Genomic DNA, 27,978 nt, shown 5'->3' with positions numbered 1-27,978 from the left:
TGTGTGTGTGTGTGTGTGTGTGTGTGTGTGTGTGTGTGTGTGTGTGTGTGTGTGTGTGTGTGTGTGTGTGTGTGTGTGTGTGTGTGTGTGTGTGTTGCGTTATAGTGTGAATAAGTCAATGTGCTTTAAGTAAAGTAATGACATTCCTCAAGGTATACAGTAGGTAGAATTCCATTTTTTCACAGATTTAAAGTTTTCCTCCACTTTATTTAAAGCACACAATAACCAACGGTTATAGTAAATTATATTTGCACTATAATGCAGTGATTATACAGTTACAGTGATTATAATGTATTATAATATTAATATGTACATCTATGAGAATTATAATACATCTGCTGTGAAATTCGCAGACTGGCAGTAAAACCTACTCTTCTGTATTATTAGAGTAATCTGCAATTATGAACGCTTCAGTTGCAGAATGTTAATATTTTAGAGGCCTGTAATTTGTATAGTCTGGGTTTGTGAAACACTGAGCAATGAACATCGTTCATTTTTCTCCTACTCTCTCGTTGCATATAGTCTGCTGGAATGAAGCCTCTCAACTCTTCTGTCCTTCAGGGGACTCTGACGACGCTGCTCCCATGGGGTCAGCGCTCCTTTCCTCCACTCCTCCACAAGTGTCTCCTGCTCTCAAGGAACCGTCGCCCACACCTCCCTCCTCTCCCTCCGTCACCACTGGTTTCTGTTACAGGTATATCATGACGGTCTGGTCAAGGTCTTTCCCTGCTCAGAGGAAAGATAATACACATGAAAGAATTTCAGCCATTGATATTGGTCAGCAATTCTTCTTTTAGGGGAACTGTCGGTCGTCTATCATTAATTTGATTTTTTCTTTTTTTTCTTCGTATTGAGCTTTAGCAAATTGAAAAAGGTGGTGCACAGATTATTTACAGGGCAGTGTGACATTCAGAAGAGATGCCATTGTCTTTAACTGTCACATCATAATCATTAAAACCGGGAAAGCATGTCACTTTTGTTTTTTGCGTTGGCTATTAAACAAAAAATAGCAGATATACAAGCTCACAGCACGGCACAAAGTGAGGCACTGTTTCTTGTAGATCTCTGCTGTCGGGAAGAATCCACCTAACTCCAAGATGTTCATTTTTTAGGAAATAAACAATATACATTTTTCAGGAAATGAAGAAAACCTTATATTTTTAAAACAAAACAATACTGCCTCATCAAAGTTGGTGTTGTGACTTTATATATTGTCAATATTACTTGCATGAGAGGGGAAGAGGTGGTGGAGTTAGCTGCTATATCAGACAATTTGAGGGTCCAATGTAGTTAAGAGTTTTTTTCCGAAGCGCTTGTTACTACTTTTCATTGGTTAAATATGTTTTAACCATCACACAGATGTAAAGGGAGTTCAATAGCAGTGATTTAACTCTACAACATACACTCTACAACATACAACGAATTAGACCGTTCCTCACCCAGGAGTCAGCCCAGCTCCTAATCCAGACAACAGTCTTGTCAAAACTTGACTATTGTAACTCCCTCCTTACTGGCCTACCGGCATGAGCACTTAAGCCCTTCCAACTGATCCAAAATGCCGCAGCCCGCTTGGTCTTCAACCAGCCAAAATTCTCACACGTCACCCCCCTTCTCCGCTCCCTCCATTGGCTCCCGGTCGCTGCCCGCACAGAATACAAAACTCTGATGCTGGCATTCAAAGCAACCAAAGGCATGGCCCCCCCATATCTCACAAGTATGATCGTACCCTACAAACCCTCCCGCGCACTCAGATCAGCCAACGCAGGGAAGCTGGAGGTACCTTCACTAAAAACGCCGGGACAACGCTCCACACGTCCCAAACTCTTCTCCCTTCTGGCTCCAAAACTATGGAATGCACTTCCCATCACAGTCAGAACTGCAGCCTCACTCCCAATCTTCCGCCGTAGTCTGAAAACCCACCTCTTCAGACTCCACCATGGCCCGTAGCACTTGCCCTAGCCTAGCCCCTTAGATAGCACATTATGTAGACTTAGATAGTATTTTAAACAGACTTATAGCTTGTTACGTAGACAGCTCTAGAATTGCACTTTATGTAGTCATAGCACTTTATAGTACACATGTATAATATATTATATAGTATAGTATGTATAGTTTACATAGATACTCCACTGTTACGTTCTTAGTTTACGCATGATTCATGATAACTACTTTTTATATATGTGATGTATGCCATGCTTTTGTTATTGCTTAATGTCGCTCTGGATTAAGAGCGTCTGCTAAATGCCTAAATTGTAAATTGTAAATTGTAAGGAAAAGAAATATCAAAAACCTCAAATGGAGTTAGGTGGTTTCCTCCCGACAGCATACGTTTTCTTTCTTCAAAAGCAATCAAGCAATCAATCGAAAATGCAAATATGAAAGGGCATATCTCATGCCCAGGCCCGGCGCCACGGTGGTATATGTCATGCCCAGGCCCGGTGCCACGGGGGTGAAAAAGTGTGCATTGCCCCCTTAACCCGACCTTGCACCATGTGAAAATAATTCATTTTTTCTCGTTTGTAATAATGTCTGATGTGAAGGAATGTGTTGCTATTGTCTTTCTTGAGGTGATAATGGATGGCTGCAAGCCATAGTTTCGAGGAAATTCACACATTAACCTAACAATAGTAGCACTACCTACTAATGAAGTGCGCTAGGCACACTATTTCATTAGTAGGCTAGTTATCACCCTAGCTGTTTGTTTTAACGCAATAGCTGTATGAAAAAATAATAATAACAACACTTGTTGTGTACCCTCAACATTTTCGACTGCACCCTTAGTCATTTCATCCTGGAGCTAAGCTAATAAGAGATGTTAGAAGGGCACCTCTAGTGACCACTGGAGAGATACTGGAGAGATACTGCTACTTACAGCTATATTTCTTTATCAAGACAGTAGGAAGGCAGAAAGAAACAAACCAAGGGAGATATGAGAAACAGTTCTGGCCGAATTTGAACGCATTGTTATTTTTTGGTACGTGATTACCTTAGTTTGGACACCCCTGCCATACCATGAATGTACAAACAATATAATAATATACAATATGCAAACAATTTAATTCAGTATTGGTATTCCATAGTTGGCGCTCAGCATTTTGCAGTCCAAAAAACCTTCTGTTTACAGATCTGTCAGTGATGCTGACATTTGTTACAGTCAGTCAGCAATAACGTATCTCTTATCACCCCGTTTCCCTGAAGTTCTGGTGGTGGACAACACGGGGAGCTGATGGGACTGCAGGTGGACTATTGGGTGGCTCCGACGGACAGGAAGAGAGACGTGGAAAAGCGAGACACTTCCTCCAAGAACAGCCTGAAGTGCACGTTCCGCTCGCTGCAGGTCAGCCGGCTGCCCGTGGGGGGCGCTGCAGAGCTGGGCACCCAGCCCACCATGTCCATGACTGTGGTGACCAAGGAGAAGAACAAAAAGGGTAAGATGTTGCAACGACTATTCTGTAGCTTTTGTCTGATACAAAATTGCAAATATACTTATCTGGCTACATTGGGAATAGCTAAGGCCCAAATCTGGCAACTGCTTGCAACTCCATGCAACAAAACAGTGTTGTGGACATGTCAGACCAATGCACCTCCTTGCAACTGCTACTGGGGATAATGGTTCATGCAATTACATGCAACTACTCACAACCGTTTGGTTGCAAGGAGTTGCATGGAGAATCATTGGTGCAGTTTGGGCCTAACACTTGTTTCCATGTCATTTTCAGTATTTGGTTGATACTAGACTTCTGGGCTCCATGCATGACTACCATGTCACTTAACAACTGGTATCTCTGTTGTTCCCTTATCACCAGTCATGTTCCTGCCAAAAAAGAGTAAAGACAAGGAGGTGGAGTCTAAGAGCCAAGTGATAGAGGGCATTAGCCGGCTCATCTGTACTGCCAAGCACCAGCAGACCATGCTGAGAGGTAATGATGTTCTCATTGTCCTCTCTCACTCTCTATTTTAATCATGAGCAGTGGTGTGATGGTGATTTTTTTTGTACCATGGCATTTTAATGACGTCACGCACATACACACACGCACTTGCGCACGTGCCTGGCATGTGCACAGCTGATAGCCTAAGCCTATGTTGTTTATAGTATATGAGAGCTTTAGACACAAACACAAAAGTAGACTTAACATAATCAGACAAACTTTACTGCGCTGCAGTAGCGAAACTAAAATGTTGAATGGATGAATCTCTTCTTTGATGGTGGAGGAGGCATTATTGTTGCGTGCAGAACACCACAGAAGCAGTAGCCTACTGGAGCCATACTGCTGTGTTGCTTACCATGTATGAGAACGTGTGTTCAGGTAAACAGTTAAACCTGTTGTTAATGTTATGCAAAGTAGTAGCCATTTCATTTGGGCACGCTACTTGACACGGCGTGATACTAGGGGGGGCTGCATAACACCAGGAAACCTAGACCACTGGGTATTTGGTGCGTCTCGTGACCCGAGGTTAGGTGCGTCTTCTTCTGTGGTACCATGGTGTGGTACTGCGTTCTACGAGCATGACACCACTGATCATGCGTGGTCTGTTCGGATCTGAATGGTGCAGGAGAGGCAAAGAAATAAACAAAAGGCCTGGCAGAAGAGTGGCCATATCTCATTTTCGCTGAAATCCCACGTGACCTTTGTACAAAGTCAGGACAAAACAAAAGACAGGGCATCAGGTAGATAATAGAGGGTATGACAGGGCATCAGGTAGATAATAGAGGGTATGACAGGGCATCAGGTAGATAATAGAGGGTATGACAGGGCATCAGGTAGATAATAGAGGGTATGACAGGGCATCAGTTAGATAATAGAGGGTATGACAGGGCATCAGGTAGATAATAGAGGGTATGACAGGGCATCAGGTAGATAATAGAGGGTATGACAGGGCATCAGTTAGATAATAGAGGGTATGACAGGGCATCAGGTAGATAATAGAGGGTATGCACATGCATAAAGTGAATGGGAAATCGAGTGGCAATGTGACTTGGCAAAGTGAGTGTAATGTTGTTTAACGTCATTTAATGCAATCAGATAGGACTTTTCTGTTTGGATGTATGGGCTATCAAGGCCAGAAAAGTAGTTTTTTGCCACACAGTAGGCGTTCCCGCATAACTTCCGGGTATGATGATGATATCACGCGCATACCCTCTATATAGTCATCCAACCGACATACAATACCAATTATTATTGAGTTGCTGGTAATGTTCAAGGTAGGACTATGTTGATGTACAGTAAAGATCGGCTAACATTCCTAAACTGTAATTGGTTATGTTTAACATACAATTCACAGTGCAATATGATGTCAATTTAAAGTGATGTCTGTACTATGCACTCTCCCTCCCACAGTGTTGATTGACGGCGTGGAATGGAATGACGTCAAGTTTTTCCAGCTGGCTGCTCAGTGGTCCTCACACGTCAAACACTTCCCTATAGGGATCTTTGGACATTCAAAAGGCCCATACTAGTGTCCTGTAAGAGACTGCAGCCCTTGAGGACAGCCTCCCCTGTCTGTCCACTCCCAGTCCCTTCCCCACCCCTTGTGCCAACACCGTTTAACCCACCCTGTCCCTCTCTGCACACATTCATCCTACTGTCTTAATTTAAAGCTCCTGCTTTCCTCATATTGTACATCTATTCTATATGATGATGATTATCTTTTTGCCGTTTTTATTTTGATTTTCTATTTATGTAAAAACTTCTCGAGGCAAGGCTGTCATGGGAAGATTTCCTTACCTGGCTTTTTAAAAAGAAATATATCTATATATCCTGCTGATGTTTTATAGAATTTTGCGACAAAAAATAATAATCCTAATAAAATAATAATTAGAAAATGATAAATTAACATCTAACCCAAGCTTTCCCTTCCCCATTGTCACTGATAAAAAAAATGTATTTGGTAAAGTTGGTTTTAAGCTCTTTGCCCGCACAATTTACAAGATGATTTGGTGGGAAAAACGACAACAACCAAAGGCAATCACCTTGAAATGATGGACACTGTGGGAAGAGATGGACACCATCTTGTCTTGAACTTCTAAAGCTGGGACTTGGATTCTCAACTCCAGGAATTGTTAATAACAACTCCAGACTCCTCAAGCCTGATTTAGACTTTGATGCACAACGGTGTCTTGTGCCACAAAATAGCCGACCTACAAGCTCACAACGTGTCGTAGATGCGATGCGTTGTGAGCTTGTAGGTCAGCTATTTTTGGCATGTGACATTGTCGTGTGACAGGGCATAAATTAGTCTAAGACTAATTTATGGTAGAGTCTACCCTAAAGAAAAGAAGGGAGAAAAAAAGCCCTCAAAAGACCTTTGACCCTTAGACTCTGCACTTAATGAAAAAAGACTGAAATGTGCAATAGACTGAAAGATATGTGAATGACACTCAGAAACGGACCCTGTAAACAACCCTGCACTGTTCATACATCACATATCGCTCTCTTTTAATGTGCTTAATACTTCTACTTTATCCTTATTTGTCCATTAATTTCTGAAATTGCACCCTTGTACCTGATATTTGAAGAGTTTTGCTCCAAAATGTGGAATCCATCATATGAAAAACTAAAAAGTGACATCTGTTCTTACATGATTAATAGTAGTCCTAGAATGGCAGTGATATTACATACATTTTATGTATTCCATATACAGTACGGTAGTACCCAGCCTATATAGATCACTCCCATGCCCACTCGGTTGCAGACTCATCGCAACAACATTAAAGGTTGTAGCGGCCTGTGTTGTGTACTTTCCCAATAATTAATTGCTGCGTCTTGGGGTCAGCTATTGTCCTTTAGTTTCATATCCATTTGAAAGTTCTGGTTGACAAAGTGGACCATATTCTCCTACCCAATTGGGTAGTTGAGTACACACAGAGCGCTTCAACTTTGAACGCAGCCGCAACGAGTCTGCTACCCAGTAGGGCATTGAAGTTAGCTGTGTGTAATATCATAGCTATTCTAGGACTACATTAATAGCATTAATAGCTGTATGTAATATCATAGCCATTCTAGGGCTACATTAATAGAATAAAAGTGAAACACTCAGGATAACAGCCAACATAAATGCATGTGGCCATTGACAAAGGCCTGGATTTGTTATAGTATTGAAATATCAAAAGGTAACTTTCTAAAGGATATCTTTAAAATGGAAACTTTTGAATCAAACTCTTCATTTCTCAATGCTCACACTCCACCCAACACACTCCAAATGTTTTGCAGACAGCAAATGGCACTTTTTTTGCCAAAGGTAGCCTACCCATCAACCGCAGCTGTCAGTTATTACCTGTCTGGTATTATAGTTGACTTCATTATGTAGAAGTGAATGTATTGAAGGTACCTTAATGTAAAGCACTTTTTAAATGTTTGTCCATTATAGAGTAGGATTTTAAAAGTGCCCCAATACCCCAATGTTAATAGCAGCAGCTCAGAGGCACATACTGTAGAATTGACACTGCTATCTGACGTAACATATTCTTAAGCTGAACAACAGCACAATTTAACATAGTTGATTTACAATCCAAACCCATTCATCTGTATAATTTGTGCATTGTGTAATATAATTTAATGCTCAATCTGAAAGGCCCAAATTGGACTACTTGGATTTCATTTTAATTTAACGTTAGACTAGAATGTATAGAAATGTGACTTTGATGTTTCAAATGTGGTTTTAAGGTTTATTCCATCTTTTTGCATAAAAAAAACACAAAACAAGTGTTTGGGTCAATTCAAGATGTCTTTCTTTTTTTTCAGTAGTGGTTTCATTCTAGCCATTGCCAATATCTTGACAAGTGCCTAAATTGCCCAATTTTGGCTAATCAATATAGCGCTTTCCCTGGCTTACATGGTGCTGAGTCTATAATGTACTGTAGCCAATGTGTTATTTTCTTCTTTGTGATCACAAAAGTAAGATCTGGTTTTAGACCTAATCATCCACACCTTGCTCCTAGGACCCTGCCAAGGCTGCCATATGACGGAGGGAGAAAAATCATGCTCTGCACAATTGGCTCTCAAAATTGGGTATACATTAATTTACCCAACAATAAAGCCCCTTCATATTTAACAAACATTTGCTAATAAAAAATACATTTAGGTGATTTTGTTTTCATATTATTTTGGAAAGGCTTGTTGAGACCAAGAGTTCCCTTAAAGACTACCACTGTAATCCCAAAATTGGGAATAATAAAACTACTACACTAAATGTGTATTTGTTGTTGTGTCATCTTTACATATCGATTAACTGGGAAATTGTTAGCCTGGTTAATAAACCAGACCGAATCAGCCGTTGGCAAAAAAAAATATATATTAGTCTGGTTTATTAGCCAGGCTAGGAAATTGTAGCAATAGGACTTCTGTGTCTTCAAAGTGAATGTGTAGTAAAATACTTCATTTGTGTGTCTTGACCACCGCTTCTCAACTTATTGGGGTACGGGGTCGGGGACCCCCCAGGGGTCCTTGGTGGAGTTCCAGGTGGGTTTTGTAACTCGTTACTCCGAAAGTGTACAAATGATGTAACAAAATATGGACGGGTGGATTTGGTTACATTTGCACACTCCCAGAGTTAATTTAAAAGTTTAAAAAAATATATAAAATATTGACTATCAAGTTATGTGTCATGTGAATGGATGATGGTGAGTGACAGACCGGGGGAGGGGGAGAGATGCTGCACCCGGAGCAGGAAGCTGCTGGGACTGAACGAGAGACGGGGCACAAAACAACATCGACATCAGCAAGCAGCGGCGGGGTGTACTGTATATCCACCAGAATGTAGACATAAATGCATTAGGAATTACAATAGTGAGCTGCTACTACTACCACCATCACCCAGGCGGTAGGGTAGTCTCCATAGCCCGACAACCAGCTCATGCTGATGGGGCATTGCTAAACACGGCGAGGGTTCTGCACGGTGGAAAATGAAGGAGTTGCAGGGTTGCGGTATGCGCTCCTCCGTGGGCTTTCTGTCCCGGAGAAAGCTCACTGGACAGCCCCTCATGAAGGAGGAATTCCAGAGGCGCAGGCTGGGGGGCTGCACAAGTCTCTACAAGAAGGATATGCTCGGACATTTTGGCTGTGTCAACGCCATAGAGTTCTCCAACAATGGAGGAGAATGGCTCGTTTCGGGTAAGTTGACAGATCCCCCCCCTTCCCCATGCTGCGTGGATCGAAGAATAGCCTCTCACTGTTTTTAAGTTGCTAGCATGCTAACGCTCACCAGCTGAGACCTGGGGGCTAGCTGCTGGCTAGCCACTGCTAACTTAGCTTGCTTTTACTGGTTAGCATTTTGCTACACTAGTTACCATCAAACACCAAGCTGCTTAGTGGGGTTGAGAGGAATGAATGACCCATCCCATATTATGTCATTAGGTAAGCTGATCACTGAGGCCCTTCCAAGTGCGAATTCCCCTCCTCCCTGTTGGCTTACGTGTTTTATGTTGACTACCTGTGTGTATGTCATTGTCACCCAGTCAGGCTATTTTTGTCTGGAGTAAACAATCAACCCTTATTGCATAACCATAACGTTGCAGTTCAACGCCTTTCTTGATTGCCACTATAACGTTGTTATACCTTCTGTAATAAGCGAGCTATATTTATTAAACATGCATACTGGTGTTTAAAGAACTGTTGGCTCTGCAAACTAAAAATAAATAAAACAAGAACATGTAAACAGTTGCTGGCCAATTGACCACAGATCTAGTACTACAGAACATGTGACGCATGAGTGTATATTGTGTGCACAAGTCATGCATTGTGAGCTAGTGGTTCTTGATGGGAGACAGCTGCTATGCTATGGGTATGTGTCTGTGATAATGTGTCTGTCTACCTGTGTAAGTGACATCATTTGAGTGTGCTTTTTTAACATGTGGTACCAGTCAATCATTCCTATGTATGTACTACTACTGTATGTAGGAGGAGATGACAGACGAGTCCTCCTGTGGCACATGGAGAAAGCCATCCATGCTCGCTCCAAGCCTGTGAAACTAAAGGGCGAGCACCTCTCCAACATCTTCTGTCTGGCATTTGACAGCACCAACACAAAAGTATTTTCTGGTGGTAAGGAAGGACTCTTAAGGAGAACTAGTACTAGGTTTCAAACTTTGATTTACCCAGAGAAGGTAAGGTATACTGAGCATGCATGCAAGGTAGTCAGTGAGGTCATGGCAAACGTTCCCTAGTTAAAGATTAATAACAAGTGCTGAGTAGAATTTTATCAGCTATAGGCCTAGTGTGTAAATGGACAATGACGGGAAGGATTCTTTACTGTCAGGTCTTGATTAGATCATGCACGTAATCCTCATTTGTGTAATAAATGTTAATTTGTCTAGCTGGCTAAGTGCCACTCCAACTCACATGTTCTTCCGTTTATTTTAAAACTAGTTTTATTGTTTCACAGGTAATGACGAGCAGGTGATCCTTCATGATGTGGAGAGGTTAGTAAAAAAAAAGAGAGTTGCACAGAGTTGACTTGAGTTGGAACTGTGTCTTAATGCTTTACATTTTAGTTATTTAGTTGTTATTTCAGTTGCAAAAAGGTCTGTAAAAAAAGAATACATTCAGGAGTGAGTGAGTGATTAACCACCACACAATGATTCAAACATTGACTCCATTAAGTGCAAGTAAATTCAGAAACATTTCAATGGTCATAATGGTCATATTAACAATATATGGCCCACACTGTGAATAGTCAATGACGTGTTGATGGTGGTATGGTCCTTTAACCTGTTAGTATGCTAACATATGACATGACATACAGTATACTAACATTTGGATGCCTATGTTTCTCACAGAGGGGAGACGCTGAACGTGTTCCTCCATATCGACGCCGTGTACAGCCTGTCCGTCAGCCCTGTCAACGACAACGTGTTTGCCAGCTCATCTGACGACGGACGTGTTCTCATCTGGGACACTCGTGAGCCACCTCATGGAGGTAAGACCCATCCGTTAGCTAGAGCAGCGGTTCCCAAACTTTTTGGCCGTGCACCCCTTGTTACCTCCTGACCCAGCTGACACACCCCCCACATGGAAATGAAATATGAACATACATTTTGTTTTACATGTGCAACATATATGTGGCATATTATTCGAAATTGGCCGCCTGCATATATGTCTCATAATCTATATAGAGACATACATCATTATGTGCATATACAGTATCCACATATATGGCTTATTTTAAAATAAAACCATCACCACCATTAGCCTTTTCATGTCACGCTTCCCCGCCTAGAAGGTGCTCGCGCACCACAGGAGATGCACGCACCACAGTTTGGGAATCCCTGAGCTAGACTAGAGTATGGCTTGACAAGGTTGGGGCCGGGGTATGATTTCTGTTGGGTGCTCCCATGCCTAAAATATATACACTTACTACGTAAGTAATTAGCACCAGTAATTGCTGTAGGAGGGTACTTGAGATAAAAACAACCAACGGATGACAGATGTAAGTGTTTCTCAAAGTTAGAAGCAGGCGTGGAGCCAGGAATTATTTTATGAGTAAGGCATAGCCAATACGAGGTAGGCAGGCACCCGGCCGGCCGCAGCACCTGGCCGGCCGGGTGGGGGGGGGGTGCGGGGCGTCGACGCAGATTAATAGACAGAAGTTACCAAAAGTCTGAAATACAATGTATAATTATGTTGTAGCTGTAGCTTATATTCTTATAGGCTACAATAGTTAGATGATTGCTAAATGATGACAACAACATACACTTTTATTTTGTACTTTCATGAACCACAAGCACTGCACCAGATATATAATGGCGCCTACATGAGAGAAAAAGGGAAAAAAGCATCAAAACAGAGTCTTGTTAAAAAAATTGCTATATTGAAGCCAAGATACTGCTTGTTATGCGCGTAATTTCCCATTGATTTCAATAGCTAGGAATTTTGTTAGCTGTGTTGTTGGTAGGTCCTCCATAGCTGATAGAAACCCGATTGTCTCTGTAGAGACTGTGATTGTTGCCAGTCAGCCGATGTAAGCAGTGCCGTGGTGGCGACGCAGGACATACAGAGAATAGATGTGTATTCTTCTGTCTGATACAATGTCTGTCTGCCTTGAGTAGCGGCTATAGGCGGCATATCATTTTAAATAAACGGTTCTCGGAGGGGAGGCAGAAGCGTAGCCATGGGAGGCGGCTGCCTGCTCTTGCCTTTAGTAGATCCGCCACTGGTTAGAAGATATTTTGGTTTGGCTGATATGAGCATTGTTTTGGCAAGGATCGTGTATTATAACTGTCATAGTTGTAATACATTACAATACATTTATAATGGAGCACTGTAATGCATTTTACTACTGTGATTAAAAGTCACTGGGTGCTACTATATAAGTAAAGTACATTCCTGGAGATGTAGGCAGCCATTTTGTGCTTTATTGATTATTGAATTATGAGTATCAATCAATGATTGCTTATAAGTTTAATTTGTGTTATATAAGACTTGATTATCACTTATAAGTGATTATAATGCATTAATGCATTATACAGTAGATGTAGGCTTTACTGACCGGGAATTTGGTCAGTAAACAGTTGTCAAGAACTGGGGGGGGGGGGCATGAATAAGACAAACATAAAAAGTACAAACATAACAAGACACATGACATCATGTCTGAAAGCTAGACGTTGGAGGGGTAGCTAGCTAGCCCTAAAACAATCACACCCGTGTGAAGTGAGCGGCGCTCTTATTATCGTACATCATCAAAGACTGTGATTAGCCGATTTGCTCAGACACATAAGTCAATTCTCCTTTCATTGTCAATGGCAAATGTGACACGAGTTAGGACAAAGAGCTGCCCCTCAAAAAACACAAATACAAATAATTGTATCTGTCTCTACTCTCTCCGTGGGTTTGTGGGTGGTGTATACACCAACTTCCCTGATTGGTCAACCCGACCCATCTGCTTCACGGATTTGCCGAGCTTTGTGATTTGTTCTGCTGCACCAAATCCGCCAATATAAGTTTTGGCACAGTGGCACACACAATAGAACTCCATCAGCGTGTACCCATTTACCCATCAATACGATGTCAGCAGTTTCTGACAACATAAGGGATCCTCTTTCTCCATATTTACTAAATATGGTTTAGTAGACTAGTCGTATGTTAGTGGGTACTACACTGGGTACTCTGGGAATGGTTACAACAGGTACCAATTTGAATTATTCCCGACTTACGTGTTCTCCAAATATGCCAGTGTCAAAGGTCTAGTATTCTATCAATTCTAATATTAATTCTGAGCTCTATTAACAGCCCTAGTATATTATATTAGCCTAAGGTAGTTTCCTTTTCAAAATACAGTTCAGATTTGTTTAATTTTCAGGTAAAGATCTACATTAATATAGCCACAATTATAACCATGTAAACACAAGTTCAACACAATTAGTCAAAAACACACATTTTATTGGGGACCCACTTAAAAGACCACCCACGGGTCCGGGACTCACTACACTGAAAACGGTTCCACATCACTGCACAATCCAACAAATCAACCAATCACTTCAGTTAAATAAACATTTCTCTACCACATATTGTCATAAACACATAAATAGTATTTAGCTTTAAATATGTTTGTAGGTGGGTATGGGAAGAAGTAATATTTTAATAATGTATACAAGGCAGGTTTTTGTCATTAAGTCAGTGATACAAGTAAGTGTGGCCTGTTGAAAATATTGAAGATGTAAATGGAGTGTCATCTTGCATGACATCAATATCCTTCTATTTTAGAAGCCTCCCTCATGACTGACTTGGCAACAGCCAGTCATCCTAATAATACGTTTAACAGAATTGCTTGACATGGTGCTTTCCAATTTTATTTTTATTTTTTATCTCAGGCTGTTACTGTATTGACTTCTACATTGGCAGATGTTTGCACATGTAATCAAAGGTTATTATTAAACTCACGTCACTACTATGTTGAAATGCTCCGAACCCTGTCCCTGTGGGACCTCCAGGAAGTCACTTGCATCCTCCTCATGTATTATGTCATTCTACTAGTAGTCTAGACAGGTCCAGGATGATTGGGTGAATAGTTACAAAATAGTAGGGGTGGAAAACTCTAGGTACCCGACAACGATTTCCTGCAGTTTGTTTGCCAAAATTGCCACCCTCAAGTAGCTTGTGAGAATTATACATTTTTACTACATTTGTATGGAGTATGGGGTTGTGCTATGCCAGTGGGTAGGATAGAAAGCCAGGCCCAGCTGCGTTCCCCCAAGGATCAGAGTTGGGAACCACTTATTTACAACTCTATTGCGGAACTCCATTTGATAGTCATGTTGTCTCATTCAGAGCCGTTCTGCCTGGCCAGCTACCCCTCAGCATTCCATAGTGTGATGTTCAACCCTGTGGAGCCCAGACTGCTGGCCACAGCCAACTCCAAGGAAGGAGTGGGGCTTTGGGACATTCGCAAACCACGCACGTGAGATTTTCACTTTTGTAATCTCTTCGCTCATTTTCATTAAATTTCATGTTTCTTTTCAAATACATGTCTGCATCCACCAGAGGGCAGTGTTGTCATTTGGTTAAACCAGCCATCACTTACCCTCTATTAACTGCAGGCACAGTGTCATAGTAAAGGTTGACTGATCAGAAAAGATGATTCTCACCAGAACATTGATCTTGGCTCATTAGTGCACCTACACAAATCATAGTTGTAAAATTCCCCTTCTGTCCTCACTTCTCCCACTGCTGTTATTTTTGCCTATCATCACTGCCCCTGCCCTGACATGTTAATTATCGATAGATAGACGTCGTAATAACATTTTGTTGCCGGATTGTACTTTTTGAAAATTAGTACTTACAATGACAATCATGGTGGTGATGATTATCATTATGGTGGTGCCGTCCCTGCAGCTCTCTGTTGCGTTACGGAGGCAGCATGTCCCTGCAGAGTGCCATGAGTGTCCGCTTCAACAGCACAGGCACCCAGCTGCTGGCCCTGCGGCGGCGCCTGCCACCCGTGCTGTACGAGCTGCACTCCCGTCTGCCCAGCTTCCAGTTCGACAACCAGGGCTACTTCAACTCCTGCACCATGAAGAGCTGCTGCTTTGCAGGGGACAAAGACCAGGTTGGTATTTGTTCATTTATTTGCTTTTTATCAAGGGTGAAAAATATTGGGATATGGCCACATAACTGAGCCAACTTGGCCAACCAGTAAGAGACTTACAGTAAGTGCCCAAAAATACCATTGTGACAGAAATACAAAGAGCTACATCATACAGTATATTTATTATAAAGTTTCACAACCTGGGGACCCCTGGGGCACCCCTGGGACCTGGGCACATTCTGTGAAAACAGGCAATTATTTGGCTAAACATTTCAGATCTAAAAGCTCACAACGTGCTGCATTGCTGGGGTCTTGGCTTTTGATAGGTGTAAGAAGGGTGCTCCAACGATACGTTTGGGAACCAATATTTACACATGCACAAAGACAGACAGACAGATAGAGAGAGAGGGTCACACTCTATCTCTCTCACACACGGCAACAATAAACATTAACAATTTAAAGACCTTGCAAGGACAATTTCCACAAGAGGCTATTTTTTCATGTTACCCTGCATGTTTGTGCTGGAACTGTAGTTGGTGCTGGAGTGGAACTTTTCTTGCTTTCAACAATCCTATATAGATGTGGATTGTATTCAATTGTGGTTACTCTCAGAATATATGTCAGTTAAAACAGTAAAAAAAAAACATTATTAATTTTTATCCTTTAAAAACGATTAATTGATTATTCTGACCCATCCCTAACACACGCATGAACACGCACACACACATGTTTGTGCTGCCAGTGCATGGAGGTGGGACGAACCTCCATGCATTTATTTCACATATGTATTATGTTTTGAATTTTTTTACTTTAATTGTATAATGTAATGTAATGTATTATAATGTAATAGAGGTCTAATTGGGCTGAAACCTTGCTCAAATACTGTATAGTGTACAGACTACAGAGTCATACGTCCTAGATGTTAGGTTCAATGTTTACCTGGTATCCTGGTTTCTTGGAGGTACTGCAAACTACAGTTTAATCTTTTCACTCTACTTGTGTGACTACCTACCCTGTTTGGTGACTAGGGTTCATGTTTACTCTGCTCATTCGATTTTACACTTATAAGTTACTCTGGATGAGCGTCTGCTAAATTGTAATTGTGCTGGAGATTTTAGATTGTAGATACGGCGTGACTAACATCATAGACCACACTTACTTTCGGAGATACTGTATATGCTCCACTGAGCGCATGGACCTCTATAGTTCTATTTATAGTCATCATGGAGAATCTAACATGGGGCTTTATAAGGAAGTATAAGGAAAGCATTGACAAATCAGCTGCAGAATTAGTACCAATACTTTTTGGCCTTCCCTATGTCACTGATCACAAGACCAAACATTCTTAACCTCCAGTTCTAGGCTACACAGAAGGGAAGGACTTTTTTTATTATTTCCACACAACTCCTCTAGGGTATATTAATGACACCAAACTCGACACCAAATCTCTTCGCCGCAAACGTAAAATAGCTGATTTACAAGCTTAATGTCCACCCCAGAATGAGGATGCTAAGAATTGTATGGTTATATGCAGTTGTTTGCATTTAATGTGATTGCCAGCGTACAGACAGAAGGAGAGAGAGGCAACAAGAGAGAAAGTGGCTAGCAAGACATGGGAGACAGTCCTTACAGATAGACAGAAATGGGGGCAAGAAGAAATTAAATAATGGTCGCACACACCAAGACTGCATTTTTTATTTTTTCATAATGGAAGACGAACGTTTCGGCTCCAGCCTTCATCAGCACTGATGAAGGCTGGAGCCGAAACGTTAGTTATTATTATGAAAAAATAAATTATTATGAAAAAATAAAAAATGCAGTCTTGGTGTGTGACCATTACCGTTATTTTTGTATATGATTTGAACGGGTAACGCACCACAAGTCAGAGCGCGGTGGTCACAAGAGAGGTTTTCTACTGGCAAGAAGAAATTGAAATAAAAAAACACTGTTGTACACAACAAATGGAGATTTAAATATTTGGCCTTGGTGGTGATATTGTCTTTTGTTTGGTCTATGTGGTTTACTTGCAGATAGAGAGGCGTTCAGGTCAGGAGCCAAGCAGGGCATCGTTGAAATGCTGTGCCAAGGAAGCACTCCTGAACACATTTAATTCCTCAGTTCTTCAATGACTTAATTTTTTATTGGGTGCACATAGATGATTATTATGACCCCTGTTGAGGAGCACTTTATGTGAAGAGTTGCACATAGTAACCCCCAAATGTACAAATGAAGGTTAGTTTTGCACATGTTATCATCCTTAAGTTAGAAGATGGCCAAAGTTCTGTCATGTAATCATATTGTAAATTATTGTATGAAATAATACTTAGACTTTTCCGTTGACATGGGCATATAAAACGGTAATAATAGTAGAAGATATGGGAACCTGCTGTAGAGGGCTGCTTTCAGCTGCTGAGGCACACAGAAGCCCCCATATTGTTCCAGGGGTCCTCCCTCAGGTCCTCTTCAGACATGACATCATGCTGCAGACATGCTTATTTATGTTCACATTATGCTCAGGGGTCAGTGGAGTGCATAATGGCTTACAACAGAGAGCAGAAGCCATTTCCTTAAAGTCTTTAGGTGTACAAGAATAAGTTCAAGACTGTCTACAGATCTTATTTACGCTATAGTAATTAGAATTGTGTTTTGACAAACCGGTGCTATTAAAAATATTAGTTTTTATGTCATGGGGCCTGGGGGGTGAGCCGTCTAGGAGAGAGTTTCTGTCTGTGTGCGGCTAATTTTGTAAACCACTGGACTGATCAGCAGCATATTTCTTGTGCACACTGCCGTTGGCCAAGGAAGTATATATATGTTTTTTTTACTACAAGTTTCAGTTTCGGCTTAAACTTGAAGGGAAGCCACGCAGTCGGAAACAATAAAAAAGATAGGCTCTTTGAATAAGCGTTCAGCTTTTCCTATACTTTTATGGGAATTGTTACTGGAAAATCAGTTTTATCAGAAAATTATGTTTAGCACAGACCAATCTGGGTACCCATTGACAAAACAAAGAAAAAACAGTGTCCTCTTCACAGTCTGTCTTGAGAGACTAAGCACAGACTAATCAAGAAGGCATGTACAGTTGTTAAATGGTTTACTTATAGTTTACTTTTACATAGGATAATCTTTTCATTCAATTAGTTGTAATGAAAAGTTTCACAGTGGCTGTTGAATATTAACTAAGGGAGAGGAGGGAGGCAGACATTCCTACCTAACATACAGTATCCTTAAGGGGATTAAGGTGGGGCTGGAACTCCCAGGTGTTCTGCTTACTTTTTTGTAAGGCCTGAAGCCATAATGATCAAGCAACAGTTAGAGTTCCTGTAAGAATTTTGTAATGGGTATTTGTGTGACAGCAGGTCACATGATATACATGTTGGCTTTTCACAAATCTGCGACACTGTCTTAAAGCAAAACAGATGAGCAACACCACTGTACAATGCGAAAAAGTATTTTAATGGCTATTGCCTTCAAATACTCATGCCATTACAGCGCTATACAGGCACATGAACACAAAAACGGCTTAAAAAAAACATACAATCTACGCAGAAATGCATTTCGAGTCACAACTCGCGGACTACATGCAGACAACTCTTCTACAAGCCGCCCGAGGAAGAATTGTGTCTCGAGTCTAAATGCATTTGACACAGGATACCTGCTGCTTCACTTGTTTGTAGGCAGCTGTTGATTTTACAGTACTTTCTCACGCCCAGTTCATCTGCAGTGAAAACAAAGCATTTATTTACTTTTTATAAACCGCTACATTATAGGAGTAGAGCAGATCAATACATGAACGATGAACCCATCGACAAACACCATAGTTCCATGCCAAGCCTGCAGAACCTGGGGATCAAAGCTCAGAAAGAGTCTTTTTTTCCCTCTGTTGCCCAGAGCCCTGAAAAAAGACAAAAGAACAAAATGAATACATACACAAAATGCATCCATCTGTAAATAAACCTGCCTAGTTTGGCTGGCACTGTAATTTGCCAGCAGTCATGGTACTAAATGACTCCTCGCCCTTATTCTGTACATTCCCATTGCTGCTAAGGTTTTGAGGTTTCTAACTTCTGTTTTATCTATTTTTTTGTTTGATTTTATTAAATAAAGTCTGTATTATTATTATTATTATGGATGGATGGATATTGTATAGAATACAGGGCATGCGCGTGACATCATACCCAGACGTGCGGGAACACCTGAGTGGTAAAAAACAACTTTCTGGCCATGACCCATTTCTGGCTTTGGCCCATACATCCAAACAGAAAAGTCCTATCTGATTGCCTTAAACTCATTTTGCCAGTTTGCCACTCACTTTGCCACTCGATTTGCCACTCACTTTATGCATGCACATACCCTCTATTGTTAACACGTAACACAACTTGCGGAACATGTCCTACCAACATTTTGCTGCTTGTAAGTTGTACCTGGATGTGACAACTCTGATTTATAGTAGCTCTGGTCTTAATGAGTAGGTTTAATTGCAACTGTTTGCTCACAAAGGTTTAACACAGTTCAGAGGTGAAGCAAGGTTCCTGTTAAAGGCTAGTCTGCCATGCAAAGGAATTCTTTGATCCCCCCCCCCAAATCACGACACCGCCTCAAATTAAATATTTGTTTCATATTTTCCTTGACCCCCTACCCCCTCTGGAGTTTGTTTTCTCAGACAGATGCACACTGACATGATAAAATCTTGGTTATCTGTTTTGATTTATGAAGAGTTGTGGTATAGACATGGGCTACTCTTATATCTCTGAATCTGTCTTTGTGCCCCCCCCCCCCCCCCCCCCAGTACATTTTGTCTGGTTCTGATGACTTCAACCTCTACATGTGGAAAATCCCGAAGGATCCGGGCGTGGGTGAGTTATGGCGTCTGTCTCCCTATCAACGACTATCTGCATGTGAATATACGCTGTTGTGTCATGTCTGTAACCAGTTGCACACCTGTTGATATGTCGACCATATATATATATATAATAAAAGCAGTAGTATGTAACTATGTGGTAATGAACCTAGGAAACAATTCCTATCGACTCCTAATGCCTACTTTTAGTACTTTATACTTTATTGTATGACGTGTCCCATGCCAAAAATAGCAGATCTACAAGCTCACAGGGTATGGTAAGTTGAGTCTTGTGAGACTGTAGATGTGCTATTTTTGGCACAGGACACCGTTGTATGGCTAAGACTCAATCCAGGCTTAACAACTGTTCTTTCTTTACGCTAGTTGAGTTCTTAGTGTCACAAGTGCTGTTTAATTCTTGGTCTTCTATATTGGGGGGTGGGAGAGATTACATCAGGTCCTGTGTGCAATTAATAATAATAAAATAATAATAATACATTTTATTTATAAGGCGCCTTTCAGGGCACTCAAGGTCGCCGTACAGGTTAAAAGCAGTTGATACAAAAACACAGTTTAAAAGCAAAACAAAACTAGGGCACAGCTTGCAGCAGAAGACACCGAGGTCAGCCAAGGTCAGCCAATTAAATGAACACACAAAAAGGTTAGACGGTTATCATTGTTTTTGAGCAATTCAATTGCTAAATGCATTTAATTGCAACCGTAGGTTAGATCTCCATATATGGAGCTGACCTGGTCTGACATTCCACATTCCACTGCCCCATCCGTCCTTCCTGTTGATCTGACCACATCAAACCCTGTATACTCAAGACACGCTCCATATATGGCCAGTACAGAATTCATTCCATATGTTGATCTGACCCTCCATGCCAAAGCGCCAGCGCTCGCCCAGCAGTCTGCCGTCACCCAGGCGGATGCGTGCACGCAACCTCAACCTTTAGGGCGAGGTCGCTTCTCGCGTGGCAGTATGTATAATTCAGCACTACCCACTTCACCAAATGTAAGGACGTCTTGTCTCATTATGTTCCATACAGTTCAAATGACTACTTGATCAATTGTTTATAGTAGAATGTATTAAAACAATACCACACACGTGCTGCTGTTCAGTATTGTTGCAAGGCCAAATCACAGCAATCACTCATGTGATATTTCATATATAAGTATACAACTCCAACATGAATTGTGATATGATGTGTTTATTACATACCCAGCCAAGGAGTGAAATGGATCAAGAGGGTGATATGTGATAACACCAAGGGCTGCTATAACAGTAGCTGACCAATCATGTCCAAGCAAATGTGCCATGGTGCGCTTAACTGTCACCTTGGGCATTGGGCAATGACCTCACTGCGAAAGGAACACAACATGGCTATAATAGTTGCTGCGTTGATACATTTTGATTTTCTCCTTGTCTTTGCTACTAAATAAGGCTATGGGTACGTGATAAACAGACAATGAATTTCCGGGTGATCCAGAGAGTTTTCAGGTTAAATTAAGTTCAGTTCTAATAGAACGTACCCATATGTGCTGTCATTCCTTCAGGAGGCGCAGGGCGCGTGGTGAATGGGGCGTTCATGGTTCTGAAGGGACACCGTTCCATTGTGAACCAGGTCCGGTTCAACCCCCACACCTACATGATCTGTTCCTCCGGTGTGGAGAAGGTCATCAAGGTCAGTAGCTGGCATCATTGCTTTGTATCAATCAACTATAGGAGTTCAGTGCTTTCTCATTGTGTCCCCCCCTTCACTGTACATACCTAAAATTCTTAAATTGTTTCTTTATTTCTCACTTTGTATATTGTGTGAATCCACATTGCAACCAACCAAGTCAAATTGTCCTGTGCAGTATATGTGCAAGCAACATACAATGAATAGATTCACATCTGATCCTTATTCTGTCTCCCTCTCAACCTTAAATCTCAACCTTAAACCAAAGTTAGGGCTGTGGCCCTTAGGGGGTGCTATGGGGACAAATTGGAAATGAGAGGAAATGGGAAAATTAATGAATGAATAAATAGATATCTGACCATTATGAGGTACAAACTTTGTACGTGTTGTGAGCTTGTAAATTGGCTATTTTCTTTTTTTTGCTATTTTGCAATTGGGCGCCACAGACAGAAGCTAGGGCTATTTTAGGTCTTTGGCATGGGAAGGTTTGGGGACCTCTGTTCTAAACTGTCCATGTATATCATTAAAACATACAGGAGATAGCCCTGCCTAGTGTAGTTAGCCTGGCTAATAAGCCAGACCGAATCAGCCATTGGCAAAAAAATTGCCTGCCGGCGGATTACGGTCTGGAGAGGCTCAATTGTACGCCCATTTCCTACACCAGAGAACTGGTGTGGCCAATCGGGACACGGTATGCAATATGGGTGGGCTTTGGTACAGTGACGTTCAATGCTTGAGACCTTTGACTGACAGTAGCTCTGACCAATTGCGTCAAAGAGAAAATGTTTGAACCCGCCCCCTGGGAAACAAGATCCATACACAGCATCTCCAGACTCAAATACCACACGACAGTGTGATTTGAGTCTGGCTTATTAGCCAGGCTATAGTGTAGTGCCTACACACCTTTTTAAAAAGTTTCTCACATTACTCACCTAGTCTGGTGAGTAATGTCATCTCACACTGCCGTCCCAGTGCTGAACCTATGACTCAGCCTGGGCCTCAGGTGGAGATGGCTTGCCATTTCATCACATACTGTTCTGACTACCTTGGTTACACATCATCAGGCAGCAAATTGCCCCGTGTGGAGGCATGTTGATTCATATAGCTAGCCCTTTATATTTGCTTTAACCACTCGAATCCTAGTATCCCTATTACCTTAAAATGTTCTTTAGCCACTTGAAGCAAAGGGATGCACAGCACACCGGTCCTTGTGAGGTGCCAGCCAACAGGAAAGTTAATACTGAATGAAAAAATGCCAATGCATAAGGTTTAATGAGGACACAGAGAACACAACATTTCGGACAGATAATACTGCCTTCTTCAGGGTAACCCATTCGCCAATTGGCTATTTTCGGCAAAGAGATTTGACGTTGAGGGATAAAAGGATGGTATCGTATAGACCTCTGACAGACCCCGGTAAATTAATTATACTGTTTAAACTGGTTAAAGTGGTAGTTCACTGGTTTTTGTTTTGGGAAGCATGAAGACTGAGCGGGAAACAGAGTAGGGGACACAGTTCCCAGTTTGCCATGGGGCAAAGACATCACCCATTATACAAATACATGGAGGATACAATACATCATAATGCATTATAATGCACTCATAATGTTTCATAACACTCAATGTAATTGTTTATACTTATGCATAACTTATAACAAAGACACTTTATAACTAAGTAAGGTATAATGTGCTGTTTCGTTGAGCTTACAGTATAATGCATTATGACCAGCACTTATAATATGTTATAAACCTTGTTATAAGTTGTCATACATCGAGTGTTATGATGCCTTATAACTAAGCACATTAATTACCTAAAGTGTTACAGAAAAAAGGATTGAATAGGTTTCATGGCCCGTGCATTCATTTAAGTAAAAGCATGGAATTTGTAACTACTTTTAAACCGCTATATCATATACATCTGTTACATCATATATCATTACAAACAAAGCTTGTAGAGCTTCACAGAATGACATATAATTTCAAGGGGCTTCTCTCGTCAGTACAGTAACCATTGCTCAATGCTCCCTTTTTTGTGTTTTCTTCTGGGTAGAGTGAAAGCTGATAGCAGACCAGGTGTTCTGGAATAACAGTATTAATTGCATGGAGTGTTTGACTTTGAACATGACCCTTGATGTTGTACCCTTTACCTCTTCTGTTACTCTGTGTCCCCGTTATGACTGTCTCTGCACCTCTATCCATCATTCTTTATTTCCACTCTTGTATCCATATATCCCACCTTCTAACATTTCACTTTTATGTCAATCTATAATCTATACTTCTGTCTTCCCATCTTTCTTTCAACTCTTTCCTCCTTTAAATTCCCTCTATCACCCATCTGTTCTTCAAACCTTTTATTCCATACTCAAACTTTTCTTTCTTCACTCCAACCTCCTTTCCACCATTCCGTTTTTTACTGCATCCTCTTTATAAGCTTTCAGCTTCAGCCTATTCCTTTTGATCACCTCCAGTTCCTTTTTGTTATTGTAACCGTGTGTTAACAAATAAGTTGTATTGTTACTGTGAAGATTATCAAATAAACTAAACTAAACTCTCTTCCTATCTTTCATTCCTTCTATCTATCCATCGCCCATCCCAGGTGTGGAGTCCGTATCAGCAGCCTGACAGCCTAGGGGACCTGGAGGGCCATGTGGAGGACAAGTCCCGGAGCCTGTACACCCATGAAGAGTACATCAGCCTAGTATTGAACAGCGGCAGTGGCCTGTCTCACGACTATGTGAGCCAGTCCATCCAGGAGGACCCACGCATGATGGCCTTCTTCGACTCGCTGGTGCGCCGTGAGATCGAAGGCTGGAGCTCCGACTCGGATAGTGACTTGAGCGAAGGCGCCATCTTGCAGCTCCATGCCCGCGGCCGCCGCACCATGCGGCAACCCTCCGCGGGTCCTCCCCTCCCCACCCTGATCGGTCCCAGCCTCCCCGTCGCCGGTCGGCGTGGCGACTCGGACAACTCTGTGTCATCCTCCTCCCTAGCCGCCCCTGATGCATCCGGATCGGAGGAGCAGCGGCCGCCGCCAGCAGAAGTAGAGGGGGGAACAGAAGATGTGTCGGGACTGGGGAGGAGGAGGCGGGGCGGCCGACGCCAGCGGCATCAGTCAGGCTTCCTGTTGGACCTGGTGAACGATGACTCTGACTCGAGCGAGTTCTGGCTCGACCCCATGCCTCGCCCACGCTCCCCAAGTCCCCGGGACAACTCCACCCTGTCCAGCCCCACCTCTTCCTCCTCCTCCTCCTCATCTCCTTCCCTACCCGCTGGAGCCTCCTCTTCCTCCACATCCACCTCCAGCTCCAGCAGCGATGACGAGGAGCGCCGCAGTGCCAACAGGCGCAAGGTGGCCATGAGGAGCCGACGCCGCCTGCACCTGGTCAACAGGGCCGGGGAGGCTCCCGAGGCTGTGGAGGCCCTGTTCTCCGCCTTCGATTCTTGCATCTACCCCGAGATATCTGTTGATGACCCTTCTTCCTCCACCAACTCCTCCAACTCCTCTTCCTCTTCGTCAGGCGATGGGCAAGAGGAGGACACTCTCCACATCAGGCCCCGTAGCAACAACGCAGGGCGTAAAGGCGGTGACGAAAAACGTCTTAGCCCTTCAGACTTTGTGTGCCTCAGTCCTGTCATGTCTCCCGAGAGTCATGAAAACGAGGAGGATGGGAGCGATAGAGTTGAGAGAGAGCTGCAGCACCTGACTGCTTCCCCTCCTGTGTCTCCAGATACACTCAGGACAGAGTCCCGGGTCGGAGAAAGGTTAACCTTAGAGGACTCTGACAGTGGAGCAGAGTGTAGCGGCTCACTGGCAGCTGACCATAATTGGGCTATTCCGAGCCGGCTCAGCCCTGGCGTTAACGGTCAGCACCGGACTGTGCCAGAGGAACATGCAGGTCAGAACCTTCGTGGCTCCTCAGAGTCAGAGGGAGAGACTGGAGTTAAACCTGTAGACACCAGGCCACCGGCTGTGGGGCGTTCTTCTCAGAGAAGCCCCATCCAAGGTCCCACTCTGAAACGGACTCACATAGGATCAGGGGACGGAGGCTCAACGTCGTCCCCGTCAGAGAAGAAGTTCAAGATATGATGGAGCCTCTTCATCTGTGAGAGAGATGGTTGTGCCCTTTTTAAGAGACTCACCTTAGTATGTGGGTTTTCTATGGATTCTTACCACTCACCATTTATTTTCTTTTTTTATTTGATGCACTTTGACATTTTGATTGAAACGGCATTTGTTTTTTATGTTTTGGACAGACACACTGCTTAAGAGCAGAGGACCGTGTTTAGAGACTGAACAGTGAGTGTAGCTGTTTGATATGAATTTTCTTTTGTTTTTTTCAGAATAATATTGAAATATCTTCACTCTTGTGGTCAAACCCAAGATGGTATTAAACAATGAACAAAATGTGACAAACATTTAAAAAAGAGGGACTAGGCTTAAAAAAGAATTTTTAATGACTGTATTTCAAGTGAAGTGCATTGCTGAATCATTTGGTTGTACACGACTCTCCCCAGGACTTAGAACAGCTCTAACATCTTGGGGAGTGTTTAAGCTAAACAGCATTTTTATTTCTTCTGTGTTTTACGCTGGGAAGCACACCTGATTGGACTCATTTTCATTTATTTTAAGTGGTTTTCGGCTTTAGAGCACTCTGTTTAGGATGTCTGTTTTGTCTAATTATCCAGTCCTTGGGTACCTTTTACAAGCCAATGCTTGCTTTTGTTTTTCTTGCAATTAAAGAATAATTTGCTTTCCTTGAGTCCACTAAGGTTTAATTTGCAAAATATTGAATGCATTATAATTATCTTTGTACAGATTGTTTTCTTGTTTTGCAGTCTCTAAAATGAAGCACCTGTAAGTCACCATGGCAACACACCCTCGATTCCCCCTGTTGAATACACGTGAGGCTTATTTAGCTAGCCATTATGATGCTGAACAGGCAATGTTGACCGATTTGGTTGGTTATTGCAGTGGGTTTCAGTGTGCTATGGCAATCCAGGTGTGCCATGACAACCACATGTAATTATCACAATATATATAACTATACAAAAAGCTTTGAATTATTTTATAAATGTACTATATCAGTATTTTGTTCCCAATACAGAAGCAAATTCTATACCCCCCCCCCCCCCCCCCCCTACGCATGGGAGATTTAAGTCCTTTCAGTAAGACAAGCTAAATAGAAACAGAAAACGAACCTAATAACAGCTGATAAGTTCAATAATAATCAAGTGACTTGAAGTTAAGCCTATTATGACATTCCCAGAATAAGGTTCATATGGTTAATCAGGAGGAATAATGAGTTTTATGTTGTCACTTTTTGTTAAAGCAGGAGCCACATTTTTTCCAAGAGGGTACCTCATTTTGTAGCTTTTATGAACTAGAGAAACAAATAAATGCCCAGCCCAGAAATGATGGAACTACAGGCTAGTACCTAGAACTGCCACATCCCAAAAGTGCAGGAAATGCTGACTGATTATGTGCTGAAAAGCCATAAATGGTCTTCTGAGCCGATAAGGAAGCCACGCCTGCAGTCAGAACTCTGATTCCCTCCAACGGTGTTATGATAGTGCAGTGCATGATGTCATAGGGTGTCATGCCTTCTAGACCAGTGATTCCCAAACCTTTTAGCTTTCACTAGTTCTTAAAGATTTGTTTTCTAATTTATGGAATTTCTTAGATTTTTCATTAGAAAAATCATTTAATTTGGTATTAATTCATGAAAACTTGGGTTAGGGTTTTTGGGGGAATGTTTTTTGAAAATGTTTTGAAATTATAATTAAAAAATCACACCTGTGTGAAGTGAGGGGCACTAATATATTAAAGTCTAAACGCCATTAACAATAGAGACAATATGATGTAATGAGGCACATTATGACGTAAATGTTCCCTTCATGGTGTTTACAAAACAAACCTGTGTACAGGAGGGGCTGGAGCCCCTCAAAAATATAGGAAATAAAAAATGAAGGGACCCATACAAATGTGTCTGCAACCCACAAATGGGTACCGACCCAGTGTTTGGGAACCACTGTTCTAGACTGTCTCCATTTTAGAACCTGAGAAAACTCTTCTCACTGTCGGCCAGACAATACCAAAGGGCATGCCAGTGGTTGTTGCGACAGATAGAGAGAAAGACCAAAAGTGAATGGCATCATTTCCTCCTGGACTAGTGGTGAAGTGGTAATCTGAGGGCAAACAGACATGTAGTTTGGGGTTATCGAGTTGTTTGTACTGCTCTCTTGTCAAAATAATTTCCCCACCACTTGGTGTGGTTCAGAGAGAACTTTGTGTGAGGGCGGTCACTTATCTACAGGAAATGGGCATACTTCATTTAACCCCCTTGCTTCCCCTGAGAGACCTATTCAAATAGTGAACAGTGTATGGTTTCAGGATTGTTTACATTTGACACAAGTGTGCCTGTTGGATGAAGTTGC

The 27,978-nt window shown here is 42.0% G+C and overlaps 2 protein-coding genes across 15 annotated transcripts in view; both read left to right on the top strand.

Moving 5' to 3' along the window:
* pacs2 (phosphofurin acidic cluster sorting protein 2) overlaps positions 1-8,194 on the top strand; it is an 85,264-nt gene extending 77,070 nt beyond the window's left edge. For 10 of the 14 annotated variants that reach the window (XM_079528823.1, XM_079528822.1, XM_079528814.1 and 7 more), the window contains 4 exons: positions 523-694; positions 3,199-3,428; positions 3,807-3,920; positions 5,340-8,194. In XM_079528823.1, the coding sequence (XP_079384949.1) occupies positions 523-694; positions 3,199-3,428; positions 3,807-3,920; positions 5,340-5,458 (635 nt within the window). In that variant the 3' untranslated portion in view covers positions 5,459-8,194. The remainder of the gene's footprint in view (positions 1-522; positions 695-3,198; positions 3,429-3,806; positions 3,921-5,339) is intronic. The other 4 variants (XM_079528819.1, XM_079528818.1, XM_079528826.1 and 1 more) reach the window with 1 other exon arrangement.
* Positions 8,195-8,642: 448 nt separating this feature from the next.
* dcaf5 (ddb1 and cul4 associated factor 5) lies at positions 8,643-26,308 on the top strand. The gene is made up of 9 exons (XM_079527191.1): positions 8,643-9,110; positions 9,897-10,040; positions 10,381-10,417; positions 10,775-10,914; positions 14,262-14,391; positions 14,826-15,039; positions 19,808-19,874; positions 21,419-21,546; positions 24,140-26,308. The coding sequence occupies exons 1-9, from the start codon at positions 8,903-8,905 to the stop codon at positions 25,628-25,630; spliced, it is 2,559 nt and encodes an 852-aa protein (XP_079383317.1). The 5' UTR covers positions 8,643-8,902; the 3' UTR covers positions 25,631-26,308.
* Positions 26,309-27,978: the final 1,670 nt, after the last annotated feature.

Source organism: Electrona antarctica (genome assembly GCF_951216825.1).
Source record: "Electrona antarctica genome assembly, chromosome: 18".
NCBI classification, from domain to species: Eukaryota; Metazoa; Chordata; class Actinopteri; order Myctophiformes; family Myctophidae; genus Electrona; species Electrona antarctica.
This window is presented reverse-complemented; position numbering and strand designations above follow the sequence as displayed.